We start from the raw sequence: 22,287 nt of genomic DNA, 5'->3' as shown, positions 1-22,287 counted from the left end.
GTTTTTCTCAGTTTTGATGCTTGAAATTCGTGTAAATTTCTGTATGAATTATACCAATAGAACACTTGATGGACATCTAAAACAATATAAAAAAATTAAAAATCAATTTATGCATAAAGTACTAATTTCAGTTGACTGTTTATTTTGTATATAGCTTATTATTAGAAGCAGTACGTAGTACGTATATGCTGTTTAATTATTAATGCCTATCACTTTAATCCACACTGTATAGTCTATGTACATCTTGAATAACACAGTTTATAATAGTAAAAAAACTTTTCTGTTTAGTGACATGATTTCTAACGTAAACTTGTTTTTGTAAACAAAAACAAACTTTATTCTAGCCCTTTTGTAATATCGGTATAGACTACGTTATGTTCGTTGTAAATTAAAAATGGAAATCAAAGTGCAAATAAGAATAATTAATTTATGTACGTTTCTAAAACGCTTTTGAATCGACTTTTTACAAGATTTTATAATTAATGTAACATTTCGCTTTGCCTCGTAATGTAGATTTTGTAAAGAAATTCAACAATCACTCTTTTCATGTAAAAATTAAAAAGATTGAAACGTATATTTACACAAATTTGCTAATTAAAAATGGCATTTAATAAGTTGTATGAAATTTTACGTTTATTAAGCGTAATGTCGAACATCTAATTGATCATAAATAGAATAATTATTTTAATAAATGATTATATAAATGTAATTTAAGCATTCTTATAATTAAGATAAAATAATGAATAAAATTGTACGTCTCGAAGTTGGCTAGTAGATAGTTGGAAGACTTTGTTCAGTAAAAAAAATAATTGTAAATTCAATTATTCTTTGATTCTTAAAGATAATTTTATAAATATAACAAAGTATTTTATACTTTTGTATTTTGTTACTTTGTGTATAAAAATTACAACCTTGAGTACAAAGTACCTTCGATTTGCGTCAGTGTTAAATTTATGAAACTGTTGAATTTCTTTGAACCATCGTCTGAACAAATACCTATTTTAAAATCCTTTTTGCGTATTGAAAGAACAACCGCTCTGGTCGCCCAAAACACCAACGGCTTGTGGGTTCGATTCCCGTTTGAGATGGATATTTGTATTTTTACAAATATTTTTTTCCTGTTTGAATGTCTCTCCTTGTGGGTTTCCCCATCGTGCCTCGAAGAGCACGTTAAGCCGTCGGTCCTGGTTGTTATAATAAATACTGGATAGCGATGGTTATTCATAGTAGGGAACTTATCTGCCAACCTTATTATATAGAGCTTTATGTACAAAATATCACAAAAGATTATAATTTTTGTTGGAAGATATTTCTTTCTGAATAGCCTTATTAAATCCACCCACTTGTGTAAGAATCGCACATGATTCTATGCGATTTCTTAGTTATTTCTATTTTTAGATATTATATATCGCTAGACCTTCATACCTTCAGCAAACATTAGTTATAATAATATTAGTAGATACATATTTATTATACGTACATTTATTGATTTTAACTGAGCACCTACCCCTACGGAAAAGCAGGAATTTCCTGCTCAAAATATGGAGCAGCCCGACTGGGGTAGTACCTCGACCTTACAGATGATCACAGCAAAATAATACTGTTTTCAAGCAGTATTGTGTTCCTGTTGGTGAGTAAGGTGACCAGAGCTCCTGGGGGGATTGGGGATTGGGTCGGCAACGCGCTTGCGATGCTTCTGGTGTTGCAGGCGTCTATAAGCTACGGTAATCGCTTACCATCGGTAAGCCGTACGCTGGTTTGCCGACCTAGTAACATAAAAAAAAATTGTACTGAAACATTACGTGTCTCATACTATCAAAAGACATCGACAATAACCATAAACGATGAATCAAGTGAAATGGTACGAGACGTCTACAGTAATACATTTTATTAGCGTTATAGGCGTAATTCATATTTTCCTTAATGTATTAGGGTACCTATAGGGACACTTAGATAAGAAATTAAGTTTACAGCTATCGGTCCAGTCAGATTATATGTTTTATATAGTTTAAATGTAAAATTTTAGAACACCAAAGGAATGCAGCTCAGTGCATGAATTTATGTATATGACTAGCTGTTCCCGCGACTTCGTCAGCGTGGAATTTAACAAAAAAAGTTGTTTAGTTTACAGAGTAAAGAAATAAATAAACTTCTTAAATAAAAGTAGCCTAAAGTACGCCTTACTACATACTACATCAGCTGTCTGCCAGTGAAAGACCTATTAAAATCGGTCGAGTCGTTTCAGAGATTAGCAGAAACAAACAGACAGACAGAGAGACAAAAATTGTAAAAAATGTTATTTTGGTATATGTACCGTGTATATCCGTATGAATTTAGTAAAAAGCGCTTATTTTAATATTACAAACAAACACTCCTATATTATTTTTTTGTATAGATTTTTTGTTTTTTATAAAGAAACGTTATGAGTTTTCAAGCCAATGGCTAAAATGCAAGGTTGGACATCTGAACTCAATAATCACATATTTGTAGTTCGAGCCACACTTCCGCTGAACGACTATAAATCATCATTTTTAGGTCAACTGTTAATCTACTGTACTATGTAGGAATGTTATTAGAGCAATCAAAAATCTTTTTACTTTAAAAACATACAAATGTAGACCGTACGCAATAAATTAATAATATCCGCTTGCAAGAGTGAATACTTTTTCAAAGAATTTTCAAATATTCAAAGCCACAGTAAATACATCTTTTTTGTACTAGAATATAGCCTATAAAGAAGTTGAACTGTATACTTAATTATAAGTGAACAACAAATAAACGCTTCACAGTCAACGGCTCCCAGTAGGATTTTCTCCTGTATTCGGGGTCCGGAAACACATTCAATATACAAGCACACACGCCCAGACAACGAAAAACATCTATATAGCCAATGCAAATGTCTGTCGTGAGCGGGGATCGAACCCGAGACCGCCAGCGCAACAGCCAGTGCCGTAACCGCTGCGCCAACGTGTCGTCATCATAAGTGGCATGTTTGGAGTATAAACATAATGCACCACAAATTTTCATTTTAGCCATATAATTTTGGCAATTCAACTGAATCCTTCATTATAAAAATAGTCAAGTTCTTATAATAATCTTGAATAGCCTCAATTTGAGAAAATGAGAAGCGTAGGATATGTAAATTATCGTCTAACAAAGCGTAACCCAGTAGCCGAGTCAAGGTCGAAGCTGATTTACATCATGATTACCTCATATAGAGATATACATTGGCGACCGCGAACCTGCGTACGGGATTGTGTTCAATTGTTTTGCTCTATTTTCCTATAGAATTATGAGTTTTAATGTATCTTCTATTCATATATATTATTTATTTCATTTCATTACACAACTATACAATATGTTGAGTTAAAGGTCGACTTAAAGCCTTAAGATTTTCTATCTTGAGATGTAATATACAATTGTTGAATAATAAATCAATAAAATGAAAGATAGCTTTGTAACTTAGTACGCGTATTCTTATTTCAATATCACGAAATACTGAAAAATTAACCGATTTTAATAAATTTTTCAATCTTAGAATGTTTCATTAGTCAAAAGTAACATGTCAACTTATAATGATTAAGCAATTGCTAAAAATTCCCCAGCTACTGAAACTGCGAGGGGTGTTAGTTCATTTATGGAGTAAAAATAGAAATGATTGACGCGATGACTCATCAGAAAAAGTCTATGATATAATAAACTTATCTACTTGGATTTTTGTCGATTTGTTGTTTGAAAATCTAAAAGATAACGAACATACAGATATAATAATAATATAAGAAAACTAGCTGACTCGGCAAACATTGTCTTAACGCTAAACGCTATTTAAAAAATAGGGGTTGGTGGTAGAGGGGTGAAAATTTGGGGTTGTATGTATTTTTCAACGCCTAATCATAATAAAATAAAAAACAATTTATCTAAAAATAAAAAATTTTGGGGTGGACTAACCTTAACATTTAATAGGGGATGAAATTTGATAGGGGATGAAAAATAGATGTTGTTCGATTCTCAGACCTACCCAATATGCACACAGAATTTCATGAGAATCGGTCAAGCCTTTTCGGAGGAGTTTAACTACGAACACCGTGACACGAGAATTTTATATATTAGATAATGTATATAAGAGTTCATCAAATTTGTGTGTATAATTAAACCCTAATTTCAAGTAACTTTTTTCTATGCTCAATTTTTTTTAAGATCGATTTTCACTGCTACTTACTTTTGTAAGCTTATCTATGAAAAAAAAAAAATACAAGAGCAATTTTCTTTTGCTTTCCTTATACTTTAATCAGTAAACTCACTTTTAAATTACACTCGCTAGCGTGTTGCAGTGTGTTAATTTCTTAGAATAAAAACGTAAGTTGTTTTCTCAAACTTACGAGTACCTATATTTAAAAGCAATTCCATCGTATACCACAAAGTTGTTCCATGTTCAAATGACATATGACGCCATAAATCAGAATCAAATAAAATCGTAAGGTTAGAATCATAAAACCGACGTATCATTGACACGTGACCTGTACAAATGAATCAATAAATAAAGTTATATTGTAATGGAAAATGTACGTATGATGTATTATGTAGGGAACAAGATTAGAGACGTCGTATGGTTTTATATTATTTTTATAAGAATCTTTTACGTCAGTGTAATTTTATATTGTCCTTTAGGCTTTGCATAATGTTGAATTAGTTGGTTAGGGTTGCCAAGAGTAGGCGATCGAAACAAAATTATATTTAGGGATCAAATATTGAGTGCAAGGAAAATATGTACTTTATTTAATAAAACAACACTTTATCTTCATTCACGATTTAAATACTTTTCGTTATAAAAATAGATGTATTTTAAAACGGTACTTGAGGCTTATATCTACTCTATCTATCTTACGATAGTCAGCTTAAAAGTGCTGCATTATAATTTTAACGGATATCCTTAGAGAATTCCTAACACATGCAAGTAATGAATAATGTAAATAACATAATAATCATAAAATATACAATATTGTGTTTACTTGTAATCTAATAGTTAATTATGGAAACTTAAGACTACATTATCCGAAGACCAGCCCAGCCTGCCCAGCGTGATGACTATGGGCAACACACAAAAGTTCACGCAATTTTTCAGCAGTGCACTACGATTAATATGATTTACAATTTTTCTTAGTATAATTATATTTTATTCTTTTCACTCAGGAAATAAGAATATTGCCATATTTTCTTGTAAAAACTGTTTCACTATAACATCCAATGCAAAGTCAACATACATCGTCATACAATAAATCAAATCAAACGTTTCTTTCAATGAGAAATCAGGATGTAGAATTTAAGTCAATTTGCATTCATGTTACAACCGTGATGAGATCACACAGGTATCGCACAATGAAATTATTGTATCAGCAAACACAGATATTAACGTAACAATGCTAACAGAATCCTGAAGCTCGGTATCAACAAATAACCAGTTTCAAGTGAGCCAATATCGTCTGAATGGGATTGTCGTGATCATTGATCGTACGCTCGAAAAGTTTTCATTAACTTTTATATTACTATTTGTATTTCAGGTAAAAAATGCGAAATTGCTACCACCAAAGAATCTTTGATACTAATTGTTTATATCCAGCTAATATTATAAGAGCGTATATTTATGAGGATGGATGCTTGTTACTCTCTTTCTCTCTCTCTCTCTTTCTCTCTCTCTCTCTTTCTCTTTCTCTCTCTCCCTTTCTCATTCTCTCTCTCTCTCTCTCTCTCTCTTTCTCATTCTCTCTCTCTCTCTTTCTCTCTCTCTCTCTCTCTCTCTCTTTCTCATTCTCTCTCTCTCTCTTTCTCTCCCTCTCTAACACTACTCAACTAATTCTAATAAAATTTGGTACGTATCCCAGAATAACACATAGGATGGCTTGTATCTCGTTATTTCCACGGGACCCGAATTACGCGGGCAAACTGCGAGGCGCACCTAGTCTTCTATATTAATTTCTTATTCAACAATATTTGAAAAGAAGCTTAAAAACTTGTCTAAGAATGTTTTCTGTAATTTCCGGATTAGTCATAGACTAACTTTAGCGCTGAAAATCAACAATAATGACCTCAGTAAACAACTTTAAAATACTACCTACTACCATATTTGTTGACCTTGTTTAAGCTTAGTTTCCAAAATTATCTGTAAACATTCTCGAGGACATAACATAAGAGAGTATGACGTAATCTTGTTTTGTTTATTTATAAGTTAAGGTCGTGTTTTTTTACCGTTAATCTAAAAGCCTTACATAGTTTTATTTTAAAAATAGTTAATACTCTTCAAATTGCTGGTTGGATTTTTACCAAAAATGAAGAACTCACGTACGCTAAGATCTATTGCAAATCCCTATCCGTTCAATGGGTACGATGCCACCGACAGACATTTTATTTTTCATATTGTATATTATACGTTTGACTTCGTTAGAATTTTGTTATAAATAACACAAGACAGTTAAGAAATAAATTACTATAGTTGTTAAACTTATATTATATAATGACAACGTAACTACGTCAGAACGTGTCCAGGGCATCGTTATTGTAATTTACACACAATAAACTGGTCTTGATTATTATCTTGTTCGTCAACAATTCATTAATACACATAGTCAAATATAAATAGAAAAATTGTTTCTGTAAATCTAACAAATTTACATGGCTTTAATCGTAGTTAAATGAGTTCTCAAGAAAGTAATTAATGCTACAAAAGTTCAAGTGCAAAATTAACTCTTAACAATACTATAACTAAATAGTATAAAAATACGTTAAAGACCTGTTTCACCAATAGCTGATAAAATTTATTGCTAACATAAGTTACGGATAGGCTTTATTAGCTGGATATAAATCAATCATTTAAAGCCTATTTCACCTGAAGTAATTAACTATAACTTAGATGCACAGGTCTCGAATAGAAATGTCTGAGGAGTGCAGTGGATTTTGATGATGGTAAAAAAAAAATTGTCATCAACTTTTATCAGTTGGATTCCTTTATAAATCAGATAAGTTTATTTAAAGTCGGTAAAGCACGCCTTTAATGTTTTATTTGTCATATTAAGATATAAAATTCCAATTTCAAATATCAGTTTTCACACTACATTATCAAGGGCGCGATTTAACGCAAATAAGATCCGATGTGGCGGAATGGTGTTGTGACAATGGCAATCATTGCGCGTGTCCATCACCTGCCAGATGAGTTTAATGATGTAAACAGTCTGTGTACACTATTGTAAAGTAATGTGACGTATCAACATAACTGCGAGCTTATTTACATAACACTAGTATATTCCAGACTAAATAAATTTACAGCATCTTTTATGTAAATTGGCAAGCATAATATTGTACATTAATTTTAATAATCTGTAATTTGTGTGGTTATTATGTTTATTCTGTCCAAATTATAAAAAGTAGATTGTAAAAATGAGAAGTTTGGTTTTAAAAATGCTACTACAACCTCCATTGATTGCTTAAAATTTGCATCTAAAATGCAGTGTATTCACTCTCTAAAAAAATCCTGAAGTACATCTTATTGTTTATAATAATAAAACAAGGATACAAGCACTGTCGTAAGAAGGTAGCTTATTCAGCGAACAGAAGTCCTTTACTCAGTTTTAATTTAAAGATTCACCTGATTATAACTTATTTGAGAAACAAAAATAATTTCAGTAAAATTCAATAAATTTCAATAATAAATTTCAATAAAAATTATTTCAGTAAAACGTTGATATTACCTAACTTATTATTATTCAGTTCTCAGTTTTGTACGTATTTACCTAAAACAGATATTTGCGTAATCTTAAATACAATTTTATTATAACTTTAGAGAACAATAGAGCAATGTGCGGGACATTAACTCAAACAAAACCAAGGAGACAGGCGTTATAGTGCTATTTAGGTTAAAGGATACATTAATTAAGCGGCTTGCTATTGTCACGTGTCATTAAAACGAACTTTTCATAGATATGGACATGAATAACTCACGATAACATTAGTACAGTCATGAACATATATAAATATTTGTACGAGTATGGACACACTGCACTATATGCTTAACTTACCATACCCGTGATTGTAAGTGGTGTCCTCACTAAGCTTATATGAAATGTGAACACTAGCTGAAGAAGAGATAGATAAACAGATAAAAAAATGAAGATCTTTTTTCAAAATGTTCAGCTTTACCATACAGACGGAGCTAAGATTTATAAAAAGGGAAAACAGTGTAAAATATCCTATGTAAAGTTAGTGATATCGCTAAAAGACTGATTTCGATCAGAGATAGTTTGTGCATTCAAACAAATTACTAGATTACAAATTAATTTAATATGCAATAATTTTTCCACGAGCTGTTTTATATTTTAGAAATTTACAATATTTTATTAGAAGAATAGCAAACATAGAACACGCACATATATTTGAAAAAAAAAAAACAGGAAAGTTAATTTAAATGTTATAAGTCTGTCGTAATGTAAATTATACACTTATCCAATATTTGAATAATTTAGTCTATACATAAAGTATGCAAATATTTTAAGTTCATTATAATCTAATTTTTACAACTGCTTTAAAAATTTCTCCTAATTTGGTATTACTGTAAAGCCGCCAAAGATTACAAATTAGGAGAATGATGGTACTATTAGAAATGTCCTTGGTGTTTAAGGATTAGAATAATCGTTGTATGCTGAAGCGTAACATACGCCTTACGTTACAGCCTGTAATATCCCACTGCTGAAAATAGGCCTCTTTCCCCATGTAGGAGAAGGATCAGAGCTTAATTCACAACGCTGATCTAATGCGGTTTTGCGTAGCATAACCGTCTTGAACAAATTAAAACTAACTTATTTAAGTAACACTTACGATATTGTCGCTAAGAAAAATTGTATAGCTAACTGTAGTAGTGACGAGTGATGCGAGTTTTCCCGCTTTTACACTGACTAGCTTTGACTAGCTTATCTTGTATGGGTCGTATATAATTAAAGGAATTTATAACGGAACCTTCACGCTTTTATATTATATTAAGTTTATAGCAGAAATAAATAAAAGTACAGCTGTATTTATATCGGCTAATTCTGCCTTTTTCTTTTCATTTTCTCTGTGACAACATTTCTGAGAAGAAATGAAAAGAGTTTTATTAGTCTAACTTTTATAGTTGACACTTTAGAATAGTACGTTATATTTCTTCTCTAGAAAAGTATTGCTTTGTACACGTATTTTTAATGTACGAACACTCGTATGTTAACATTGCAGTATTTTACCCATCGCTTATTAAATATACTCATATAAGCCTATTTATTGCATTATATATGTATATCTGGTTAGCAGTCTTATGAAGGGTTTCTTTTCTAAGATTTTTGTTTAACTAGCTGTTAATTTTTTGTTTTTTTTTTTTATCTTTGACAATTGCAATATAGTTTTCTAATCTTTATGCAATCATTTCTTCGTTTTCATATTTGTGTGACAAGAACTTAAAAAATGGAGAATGAACTAACATTAATTGTTCACTGCTTCTTTTATGTTCATATCATGATATTTTAAAGTCTTTAAGCTTCTTCAATAAACAAATATTTTAAACCAATAATATATTTTAAATCTGCTGAATCCAATATTTACCTATGCAAACGAACGATAAATAAATTCTTACTTAAAAGCAAGTATTGCAGATATCCCGATATTCCGTTTTAGTAAAATCGCATACTATAATCATATTATTGGTCAATGTAGTATCTAAAAAGGAGCCTGAGGTCATCATTATTAAGGGTAAACGGTAAGCGGGTAGCGATGTGGGTAGTATTTACACGCTAGGAGCGACTGTTGACATCATCCGAGTATAAATGACATATTAAAGCATATTTGTTATCCTGAGCTGCATAAAAATGAACGTCGCGATAAATTTGCTTATTAACTACGGATAATTAAAACGTGTTTCAATTGTGTTGATGGAAAACACGAGAAAACCTTGTTGCTAATCTTTGTCGATGAGTAATGTGTTATAAGGTATAGATATGTATCTGATAAATACCAACAGATAGTATGATATTCGCTAATACAGAATATTAAAATTCTCTAATCGCGATCACGATTCAGCCTGTACTAGAAGTAACGGTCGCTATCAGGTTTTTATGAACCGGGACCAATGCCTTAACGTGCTCTCCGAGGCACCTCGCAAACTCGCAAACCGTCGATGTTTTAGGCGACTACTTGCACCACTACACCAGAGCGGTTGTTAATATTCTCTAAATCTCTAAAAAAGGAGGTATATACTACACAAGATTATTTTTAGTATAAAACAGCGTGTGATTAATATGCGTTGAATTTCTCGTAGGATAGTTGATCAAACATGTATGTAGCAACATTGTAAAGTTCTGCTTATAAATGTATGTGTCTATATGTGATATGTATATGTATAACTGTATATCTTGTCTGTCTGCTTAGAATTTTTTTTCTCAATATTAAACCTGGTCCCGCTTTATTTTCTTCAGGTACGTTGCCTAAAGTATGTATGAAATAGATCGCTCTTTTATAGAAATAAGAACATCTTTTGTACATATTGGTTATTCTATATTTTAATTATGTTTTTTTAAGATATGTTAAATTAGCATTCCTTGTCAGTGGAATCTGTATTCGAAGCAGGTGACTTAACGTAGAAATGACGTGACAAAATTGTAAGGCTACTATTCGGAAATGCTTACGCAAGCCTAATCGAATAAAATAATAATTCAGTAAGTAAATTTAAAATTATTATAAAAGAAATATAACATAGTTTTTAAAATCAGAGCGAAATATTTAGGATCACGATTTTCTTATGTTTTGAAAAGGTTGAATAGAAGTTAGAAGATACCTATTTCACTAACGGAAACTATTAATAGCTGTTAAAGGAACAATAAATAACACGGCATGGTGTTTGATGGACAGACAGAAAGCAATGATGCGAGTTTTAATATGATTAAACTGACGTCATGTTTTCATGTATAATCTGTTTCAAGATTACGTAGATCCATTTAATTTTAATTATTATCTTAATTAAATTAAAAAAAAAATTAAAATTAAATTAAGATTATCTTTTATGCAAATAATCATAATTTTAGTGTACTTTTGCGTAAATTAATGTATTTTTTTAATGAAAAGGAAAAAATACAGTATAAAATTACTCCACTTTTTAGTACAGGCTAATATTTTCTTAAAGTGAACCTCTTAAAACCATAAATATGTTATACTCGTATATGTATATATATAAACTCACGACATAACAATTTTAAAACATTTAACATTTAAGATTCGGAATTTAAATATTTTTAACAATCCAAGTAATAATAGCCCCATTTACATTTTATTTATTTTTAAATATCAATAAAAGATATCGTTCAATAATATTTGAACCGATCTATTCTTGGCGTTGATTCATAAAAGCGTTCACGGTAGCACTTAGAGGTAATTGCGTCGTAAATACGTTGATGCATTCACAAATAAAAAAAAAATATCATACGTGCTTAGTTTTCTTGTTCAGTTGTTACGTCATTCGTTCTAACACAAGTATCGGATAATTGCAGTGACCTTGCTTTTAAATTATCAAAATTACAGAAGTATTAAATCGTACATATTTGCTTTATTTATGTATGTAAATGTTCGCGTAAAGCTCGAATTATGGTGTAAGATCTTTCAGCAAAGCCAAATATTAAATAAAGTCTAATATATCATTCGTACTATGAATATCTTGCAATAGATAAAGTGCCCACAAGAGTCGACTAACGACACTACCTTATAATAATAACATGTCTGTATAAATAAGTCTTGATAGCACAGATAAGAACGTTCAGATCATTAATTTTATCTTATTAATTATTATTCTCCTCTTGCTAAGTTGTCTTTAAACTTTAGCAAAATTTTCCCACGATTTTTTCGAGATACGATAAATAAATTAATCATATAATATTAAACTTTCAGCGAATAGATGGAAAAATAATTGTGTTTGCTCGCAAACGAAAAAAAACCGACTTCAATTATATCGACGAGTAATACAACGTAGATCGACGAAACAATAGTCAAGTAACTACGCGTTATCAAAGATTACTCAAAAAGTACTTATCAGATCTCAATAAAATTTATATGTGACCACATGACAAACATCAGCATTCGATTAAATTAAAAATAATTAAAATCGGTACACCCAGTAAAACGTTATTGCGGATTTTCAAGAGTTTCCCTCGATTTCTCTGGGATCCCATCATCAGATCCTGGTTTTCTTATCACGGTACTAAACTAGGGATATCTCCTTTCTAACAAAAAAAGAATTATCAAAATCGGTACATCCAGTAGAAAGTTATGCGGTATAATACAACGTAGGTCGATGAAAAAAAGCGTCAAGTAAAAACGCATTATTAGATATAACTCGAAAAGTAGTTGTTAGATCTCAAATAAATTTAAATGGGACCAATTGACACACATCACCTTTCGATTAAAAAAAATTGTCGAAATCGGTCCACACGGGCAAAAGTTCTGATGAAACATACATAAAAAAAAAGTACAGTCGAATTGAGAACCTCCTCCTTTTTTGGAAGTCAGTTAACAAAACAGATATTTATTAAAACAATTACATATAAAATAAATAAAAGTAACAGTCATCATTAAAAGATTATCAAAGTTTTCTCCATTTTAAGTAAAACAATATTACGCCAAGGTGGTCCACTGGAAATCTTGTCAAACAATTTGTTTCGACACACAAAAATTTCTTCAATGTGTTTTCCTTTACAAAAACACGAACATTTAAACCGCAAACAAAAAAGAATGTAAATAAAAATTTGGGTCAGATGAAAGATAAATATTTAACATAATTATCCAATCTTCTATAGGTATTCAAAACATTTTCACTCTCAATTAGATGAAGTCAGATGTCAGTAAGTCAGGTGATGGTAGAGTCAATTGAACACCCACTCGCTGACCTCATAGTATATTATTGTATTACATGAACGTAATTTTTTTATAATATTTTACAATGGTTTTGAACACGAACGTGGGAATATAGTTACAGTGCACGGTATTAAAATGTTAATTTAGGAATATAACTTGTAAGGATGATGAAATCGAAATACAAAAGATCGCTTATTAATTTCATAGAATATCTTTGAGATTTTCTGTTCCTTTTATTAAACATAAAAAATGTATCGATTAAAACTGATAAGCTATTTTTTCAGTGATTGCATGAAGTAAGTTTAACTTTGTTTGAAAATATTAAGGGTAGATCAAATAAAATTTTCTCGAAGCGATTAACACTAAACATTTTACTAGCATTGTTTATTTACTGTTTTAAAAAAGAAATAATAAATAACGTTAAAAGTTTTCATATATGTATAAAGTTCACATAAATTGCCAGTAATACCTATAATGGGAATCGATTTTCTCAATGAATGCAATTCAGGCGTCGTTCCAACTTTTCTTACAGCTTGTACAATACACGTGATGTGTATACTGTTGCATTTCATTTCATATATATCATTGATACTGTCAATGTACTTAACTGTACTATGTAAATTGATTATGGTACCGAAAATTGTCAGAACGAGATATTTGTATAGCCGTCTCTTTCTTTCATATTTGTTATTGAATATCAATTTCGTTTCTATTTGTGCATGCGCGGGCACAAACTACGTTCCTTATTTAAACTGTTAGGGACTTCCTTACAGCGTGCTGGTATTATGAACGCTTTCTAAGCACGGTTCCATTAAATATAAGAATCCATGCTTTCATATATTAGCATTCAGATGCGTTGAAAATTTATAAACTTTAAATCATATTTATACAAAATAATGATATTTATAATAGGTCATATTATTTAGGTTACTTTTAAATATTATTCGAAAATTATTTTTCTTATTTTCGACATGTATCTATAATAAAAATAATAAGTTATTAATTAAATCATAAAATACATATAAATTTAACAATATTGTTTCATATTTATCACTTGAACTATCCAACGCAAAACTACATCTACAGGTACGCTATATTGAATGCTCCACGGTATACGTACAATATTATTTTCAATCTATATATAAAAGGCTTCTTGCATAGTTTACTTTATCTAAATGTAAATTATCAATTGTTCCAGGTGGTTTGGAAGGCAAATATCGGGTTGCGGCGCCTGAACTTATGCAGGACACATTCATGAGCGACTCCGAAGACGAAGGCGGTAAGATATCAATCAAAACTTCATAGGTATAAAGCAAAGATATTATTATAATGATAGAACTGAGCCACTTAAGCACAGTTGAGTTGAGCAGCTTAAGCACAGTTGGTATTACCATATTATCGTAAAAAAAATGTAACAATGTACCTGTATGGTGCTACTAGTCTACGATCCTATCATAATGGTGCCAATAACCTCAGTCAGTACCGCTTATGTTTATATGTCATCATCATTTGACATCATTGTTTTACCTTTTTGTAGAAATATAGCAAATAATAGGCGGTTTCATAACATCACTTATACTGAGATAATGAAATTATAGGAAGTAAGGAGGAAGTAACGAATGTTGTTTTTCGACTTCGTACTCTTTTCTTCTGTTGCCTCACTTTAAACATGTTCGTTGGCTATTTTCATAGAAATAAATAGAGATTTATCAACATAAAAAGAATTTGGCAAATTTATAATTTAGTGCCCAATATTTACGCTGTGTTATAATAGCCAATTTCTTGTAACAGGAGAGGTCGAGTGTCCGATCCAACAGCAACAGCAGTACCGCTACATGAACAGCGAGGCGGGCACACTGAACCGCGCGAGGCCCTTAGAGGATAGCGTCACGGACGGACACCTCTGGCCGAGCAACAATGACAGCCGCGTCGCCACCATCGAGAGACAGCCGCTGGACATTGGGTGAGATGCACATTTTAACCTGACTTTGACTTTTTGTATGGATGCCAAAAATGAAACTATAGCTCTCACCTACAGGGCACGCTATGTCATTATTAGTACCGCCAATTTTGATATTAGTATTTTAAATTTCTCTTTATGTGCTATAGCACAGACTATAGTCAAGAATAATACATTAAGAGTACTTTGCCAAGCAATGGGTATTTATAAGCTGTTACTGTAGAGGTACAATACAGAAGATTCAGAAAATGATTTTGGTTCGAATTTTGATTCCAGATATAGAGATAGACAAAGGTAATAAATATGTACGATTTTATTTTTGTGTTACCCACACGTTAGGAATTCGCCGACACGGTCAGTCGGAGACGCGGGTTCGAACCCCGCTGGAGCGGTCAATTTTTGATATGATATTCAAAAATTTAAAGGTAATAAATATAATTTTTATGTTAATTTATGAATTTTCAAGGTTCCTGGTGTCGTTCGTGGTGGACGCCCGCGGGGGCGCCATGAAAGCTAAGAGACGCGGTGGCGTGCGCATCATCGTCCCGCCCGCCGCCTGCGCCGCGCCTACCAGAGTCACTTGCCGGTACGTTATTGTTTCAGACAACTAGTCTAGGTCTGATGGGAGCGACTAGAGTAGCTACAGGCACCTACAACAGTAGAAGCATCGCGCGACCCTAACCCGACCTCCCCTAACCGCCTTACTTACCAAAGGAACACGTTCGAAGAACACGTATTATTTAATAGTTGTAAGGTGCTTCTAGAGATAGGGAATATTTCCTACTGTTCACTAATAAAAGCTATTTTGTTTTTCCATTCGCAACAGACTGATGTGATGATTTTTGGACTACAATTATATGCCAAATATGGATTAAAGTGGTCTAGAAATTTTGTTCGATATAAAGCAATACTTTAGTGAGAAAATTGTTTAGGAAAAGTATCTATATCTGCTTGGAAACTCTCTGATTTGAGATGATTTCTAGTTCCTTTAACCGATCTAACTTTACTATCTTGTCATTATCTTACCTTCCTCTTATCTAAATTATATCTTATCCGAAATATCCATAATTTAATTATAAATTATCCGAAAGTCAAAAATGTCTGAAAGTGTTCATATTTACAATATGTATATTAGAATAAAATATTTCCATTAAAACGCTGTAAATAAAATTCAAAGGCAAAACTCCAACACAATATCCCAAAACTATAGCACCAAATACAAAATGAATTTAAGCGAGACATAGAAATGACGTGAGAAAACTTTCTTTATTCATTCGCTTACGACACCTTCTTGAAATAGATTCAGAAAATCATGTACAAGTGGTAATAACCCAACAATAGTATAAGGTCGGTACAGACTGACTCATAAACACAAATGTCCTCGGTTTTTTGGTACGTTGCCACATAGTGCTCACGACTTTTATGTTTACATATGTTTCTGTTATTTTAATTGTACATAAAAGACAGTAAATCAATCCACATATATTTCATAAATAAATGCTTATATAATAAATAAACAAACGGTTCAAACTCAACCGCCTCTACTAGGATTTTCTCCTGTGTCTGGAAACATGTGTGATTATGACATACATCTGTATTTCCTATACAAAATGTTTGTCATGAGCTTGGATCAGACCCTCAACCGCAAATACTGAGCCTATGCTATTACCTCTCGCGATTATAATTTTTTTTTTTCGATTTAAGAGTAAAGCAGAATCATCAAAAGTTATTTGTAAGAGATTGCTTATATCAATAAAACCACTTTTGCATATTGTCTGTGTGTATGTCTTTTATTAATATACGTCACAATGTGTATCCAATTTATATGCCATTTGGTAATAAATAAATAAATTAAACAGGTCGACAAATCATGTCTAACCATGTAACGATATACTATTCTACGAAGCATTGTTGAAATCATCACTGCTTTTTGGCACTATTAAAAGCTAAATATTTATGGAAATTGTAGGAAATAGGCAAAGAAATAAGATTCTGATACAATATGATCGCAACAAAAATATGACATTCGTGTAAGCTATAATGATTACGTAGTAAAATATTGGATTTAACGTCTGAATGAATGGCGGTATTGCGTGACATGCCATTTTTAGTGACAGAAAATGTTCGTGATAAATATCGTTCATTTAAAATGACCAAATAAAGCGAAATCAACACAAGCATAAATAAATGGAAGTTATATTTCATATTGACAACCCCCTCCCACCTCCCACCTCCCCACCACTCACCCACCTCCGTGCTTCGGAGAGCACATAAAGCTGTTAGTATTATGGCCTATCTGAATACTTAATAACGATCATTATTCTTGCATTGCGGATTTAATAGCAACGTTGGGCATTAAACTCTACTTTATTTTAGAAGAAGAAAATTTGCGTAAACGCCTGACCACGGCAAAAAAAAAGTAATAAAAGATGATTATAGTGGGGGTTTGGACCCACAGCAGTTAGCTTAAATCTATGATCACTGCGCTGACCCGTCTTCATAATTAGATAAGTTTTCACACCAACAAATTAATTGCTCTATTCAAATGTATGTTTGATTATAAATAATGATTATAATATATATAATAGATTGTAAATAATGATTACGATTTTTGATAAGATTTAGTTTGTATTTAAAATCGTTGATGACCGCAAACAAATAGGTCGAGAATATTTATATCGAGGTAACACTGCTTTGTGCGTCATCTCATTAAGATTTCCTTGTAAGTAAGATTATATTTAAATATGACACGGGTCTTTCGTCCTACGAAGTTCTTTAATGAATTCTGTTTTCATATGTCTTCAACTTTATTTTTATCTGATTGCACATACTGCATATCTAAAATTAAGATTTTGTCACCGCAAGTGATGTTTTGGGTCAAATAAAAATAAAATGAAATGGCTTTGGTACAAAAATTAAAAAAAAATGAGTACTTATTAATCAAATAACAACCTTAAAGCTGTTCTGAAGTAAAACTATTGTAAAAAACGACCGCCGATAGTAACACAAATATTTAATGTAATTCAATGGCATGACAAATAAGAGCCCGTGGATATTGTGAAATATATATATTTTTTAAAATAACCACAAATAAACCGGAACGTGAACAAGACTGTAAATAAATTGATAAAAATTAATGATAAACTTCTTCATAATTGTTAAAAAGTTTTCTAAAATTATAATATAAATTTATATTCATACCTTTCTACATGGGAAAAGAGGCCTATGCTCAATGGGACGTTACAGGCTAAATAATTCAATCAATCAATATTATGATTAACTCGCATATTATTATATTCATTAAATTCTCTTTTACATTTAAGTATTAATTTGAAATTATTATTTTTTATCTAATAGCGCTGCAACAAGACGTGCTCCCGCGGCAGCGCCTCCGCCATTGATGGAAGGAGAGGCGTTAGCTTCGAGATTATTGGAGTTACAACCACAGGGAGCTAAGTTCTTAGCGTAAGTAGATATAACTGTATATTTTTTCTTTTCTTTATTATACATAAACTCTCTAACTCCGTCCATGTGTTGATTTAGTCTACAATATGTAATAACAATTTACATGGTTAAATTTCATTTAAAAAATTATAACAATGTAAAAACATTGTGTTGGCTTTCTGTGTAATAAAATAACAATTTTCTATTAATGTTATTGAAGTCTTAGTGTTCCTATATCTTTTGTTAAAAGCCTTAATTGTTTCAATTTACGCCATCATTAATAGCAGAATTAAAGAGTCAATTTTCAAAAGTAATATGCAATTTTAATTCAAATGTCAGTAGTAGTACCAGCTACTACTGATAATTGAAATCAAATTAATTCCTTTCAATCAAGTCTAACATAACGTAAATTCTTAAAAAATATATATGTTTAAAATAGCTTGCCTATTTATAAACGGGTTTACTTTCAAATAGTATCGTAGATGGAATTTTGGAAAATTGTACTTGACTAGTTTTAAAAATTACCTGTTTAATTAAATTAAGATGACGTAAAAAATTATTTAAAACTAAAACCTAAATTTTTTAAAATGGTGTGTTTTTTATTCCAGGCCAGTAATCATCGAAGTGCCCATCTTCACGGCTTCGTGCCCAGAACGCGAGATCGTTATACTGAGGTCTGACACCGGCGAGACTTGGCAAGACCATTATCTACACAATAATGACAATCCCATGATACAGGTATAAAAATGTATAAAGCCATAGCTGAATAATATTATTTAAAGAAAAAAGAAATAAATTAAGAATATAATAAAAAAAAATTAAATTGATCATAACATAACCATAATTCTAAATACCTAAAAAAGGATAAACCCTCAAATAATTTCATATATTAGCTGTTTTTTGTCAACAAGTTCAATTGAAAAATAATAAAAACAATATAACTAAATTAATCTAATTCTTGCATGAAATTGCCTGATTTGCTACTTGCGAGAGTAAGGACAGAAAACAATTTGAGTATTTTTTAGGAAACATTGACCCGTGAAAGACAAGAACACGGAAACAGCGGAGAAAGTCTTGGGGAGAATGGCGAGAGAGTGACACGTATCATAACTTGTGACTTCCCACACTATTTGGCCGTTGTGTCCAGAGTTCGACAGGAAGTTCACATTATTGGTCCAGAGGGGGGGACCATATCCTCTGCGCATATACCACAGGTATGTTACCTTCATTTTTCTTTTTTTTTATGCTACTGGGGGGGGGGGGGTAAACAAGTGTACGGCCCCCCTGATGGTAGGTGGTTACCGTAGCTCTTAGATGTCTTCAACACCAGAAGCAGAAGAAGCGCGTTGCCGACCTCATCCCAATCCAGCTCTGGCCACTTTGACCACAGGAACAGTGTAACATAGCTGTGTAAGTCGGACCAGATAAGGACATTTAGTCCAGTAGTAAATAAAATTTGCTGAATCTTAGTGATTTCATATGGGCCAAACTTCCCTAAAGTCAAAAGTGTTGTCAGATAGTGTTCAAAAGTTTTAAATGAAAATTTTATTTATACTCACTAGAAGCTCTAAAAACAAGAATATTGTTTTACTTCTTACGCTTAAGTGTATGAATCTTTCATAACACAATGTACTGAACAATATTTTCCTAAAACCGAAACAGTTACACTTTCACTACTTTCATTTTGTAATTTGGGTTTTTAGTTGTTCACAGCAATGCCTATTATAGTCATAGTGCCTCACCAAATTACAGCTTATCTGTTTTCACATAAATCGTTTTCTTACATTTACCACTCTTGATCAAGAAATATTTTTTTTTACTATTATATAGTGTGGATAAAAAGTCTTTAGTTCAAGGCTAAGATTCAAATTACTCAAAAAAGAGTTCGTTCCTCTAATAAAACATGTCTTGTATGAAATTTGAGGAATTCAAGGCAAGAGGTATTCTGACTATAGCAACTGGGCATTAACCATTTACTCCCTTACTTTGGCCTATCCCAGTCCATTGCTGGATATTGGCTTCCCCAACTTCTCGCCAAACATCCCGATTTTCCGCAATCCTATTCGACATTAACTGACATTATTAATGACGACGCGTTGGTGCAGCGGTCTCAGAACTGGCTGTTGCGCTGGCGGTCAAGGGTTCGATCCCCGCTCACGACAAACGGCCATGGCCATATAGATTGTCGATGTCGTTTGTCGCGGTCTTGGCGTTTGTGCTCGTGTATTGTGTGATCCCCGACAGGAGAAAATTCTATTGGGGGCCATTGAGTGGGAAGTATCTCTATTAGTAGTAGATCTATTAATGTAAACCGTTCGGGCGCAGGTCCAGGCGCTGTTCCCGCCGCAGGCGCTCACGAAGCGCATCCGCGTGGGGCTGCAGGCGCACGGCGCGGCGCCGGCGGCCGCGCGCCGCGTGCTGCCGCGCCACGCCGCCGTGTCGCCCGTGCTCACCGTGGAGCCGCGCCGCCGCAAGTTCCACCGCAGCATCACGCTCACGGCGCCGCTGCCGCACGCGCCCGACCACAAGGTGACCGCCCGCGTGCTCTGTTAGCGGCCCGTAGGCCTCTATCTCCGCGCGCCGCGTGCTGCCGCGCCACGCCGCCGTGTCGCCCGTGCTCACCGTGGAGCCGCGCCGCCGCAAGTTCCACCGCAGCATCACGCTCACGGCGCCGCTGCCGCACGCGCCCGACCACAAGGTGACCGCCCGCGTGCTCTGTTAGCGGCCCGTAGGCCTCTATCTCCGCGCGCCGCGTGCTGCCGCGCCACGCCGCCGTGTCGCCCGTGCTCACCGTGGAGCCGCGCCGCCGCAAGTTCCACCGCAGCATCACGCTCACGGCGCCGCTGCCGCACGCGCCCGACCACAAGGTGACCGCCCGCGTGCTCTGTTAGCGGCCCGTAGGCCTCTATCTCCGCGCGCCGCGTGCTGCCGCGCCACGCCGCCGTGTCGCCCGTGCTCACCGTGGAGCCGCGCCGCCGCAAGTTCCACCGCAGCATCACGCTCACGGCGCCGCTGCCGCACGCGCCCGACCACAAGGTGACCGCCCGCGTGCTCTGTTAGCGGCCCGTAGGCCTCTATCTCCGCGCGCCGCGTGCTGCCGCGCCACGCCGCCGTGTCGCCCGTGCTCACCGTGGAGCCGCGCCGCCGCAAGTTCCACCGCAGCATCACGCTCACGGCGCCGCTGCCGCACGCGCCCGACCACAAGGTGACCGCCCGCGTGCTCTGTTAGCGGCCCGTAGGCCTCTATCTCCGCGCGCCGCGTGCTGCCGCGCCACGCCGCCGTGTCGCCCGTGCTCACCGTGGAGCCGCGCCGCCGCAAGTTCCACCGCAGCATCACGCTCACGGCGCCGCTGCCGCACGCGCCCGACCACAAGGTGACCGCCCGCGTGCTCTGTTAGCGGCCCGTAGGCCTCTATCTCCGCGCGCCGCGTGCTGCCGCGCCACGCCGCCGTGTCGCCCGTGCTCACCGTGGAGCCGCGCCGCCGCAAGTTCCACCGCAGCATCACGCTCACGGCGCCGCTGCCGCACGCGCCCGACCACAAGGTGACCGCCCGCGTGCTCTGTTAGCGGCCCGTAGGCCTCTATCTCCGCGCGCCGCGTGCTGCCGCGCCACGCCGCCGTGTCGCCCGTGCTCACCGTGGAGCCGCGCCGCCGCAAGTTCCACCGCAGCATCACGCTCACGGCGCCGCTGCCGCACGCGCCCGACCACAAGGTGACCGCCCGCGTGCTCTGTTAGCGGCCCGTAGGCCTCTATCTCCGCGCGCCGCGTGCTGCCGCGCCACGCCGCCGTGTCGCCCGTGCTCACCGTGGAGCCGCGCCGCCGCAAGTTCCACCGCAGCATCACGCTCACGGCGCCGCTGCCGCACGCGCCCGACCACAAGGTGACCGCCCGCGTGCTCTGTTAGCGGCCCGTAGGCCTCTATCTCCGCGCGCCGCGTGCTGCCGCGCCACGCCGCCGTGTCGCCCGTGCTCAC

At 35.1% G+C, this 22,287-nt stretch overlaps 1 protein-coding gene across 1 annotated transcript in view; it reads left to right on the top strand.

Annotated features, from left to right (window-relative positions):
• The window catches only part of LOC123666432 (putative leucine-rich repeat-containing protein DDB_G0290503), a 37,341-nt gene that overhangs the window by 1,398 nt on the left and 13,656 nt on the right, over positions 1-22,287 (top strand). Inside the window, exons 2-8 of the mRNA XM_045600523.1 lie at positions 14,108-14,188; positions 14,701-14,872; positions 15,336-15,455; positions 18,227-18,334; positions 18,922-19,051; positions 19,339-19,527; positions 20,639-20,842. Coding sequence (XP_045456479.1) covers positions 14,108-14,188; positions 14,701-14,872; positions 15,336-15,455; positions 18,227-18,334; positions 18,922-19,051; positions 19,339-19,527; positions 20,639-20,842 — 1,004 coding nt within the window. The remainder of the gene's footprint in view (positions 1-14,107; positions 14,189-14,700; positions 14,873-15,335; positions 15,456-18,226; positions 18,335-18,921; positions 19,052-19,338; positions 19,528-20,638; positions 20,843-22,287) is intronic.

The sequence above is a fragment of the Melitaea cinxia genome, chromosome 26, assembly GCF_905220565.1.
Source record: "Melitaea cinxia chromosome 26, ilMelCinx1.1, whole genome shotgun sequence".
In the NCBI taxonomy this organism is placed as follows: domain Eukaryota; kingdom Metazoa; phylum Arthropoda; class Insecta; order Lepidoptera; family Nymphalidae; genus Melitaea; species Melitaea cinxia.
The sequence above is the reverse complement of the archived record's forward strand: the minus strand, read 5'-3'. Positions and strand labels throughout refer to the sequence as shown.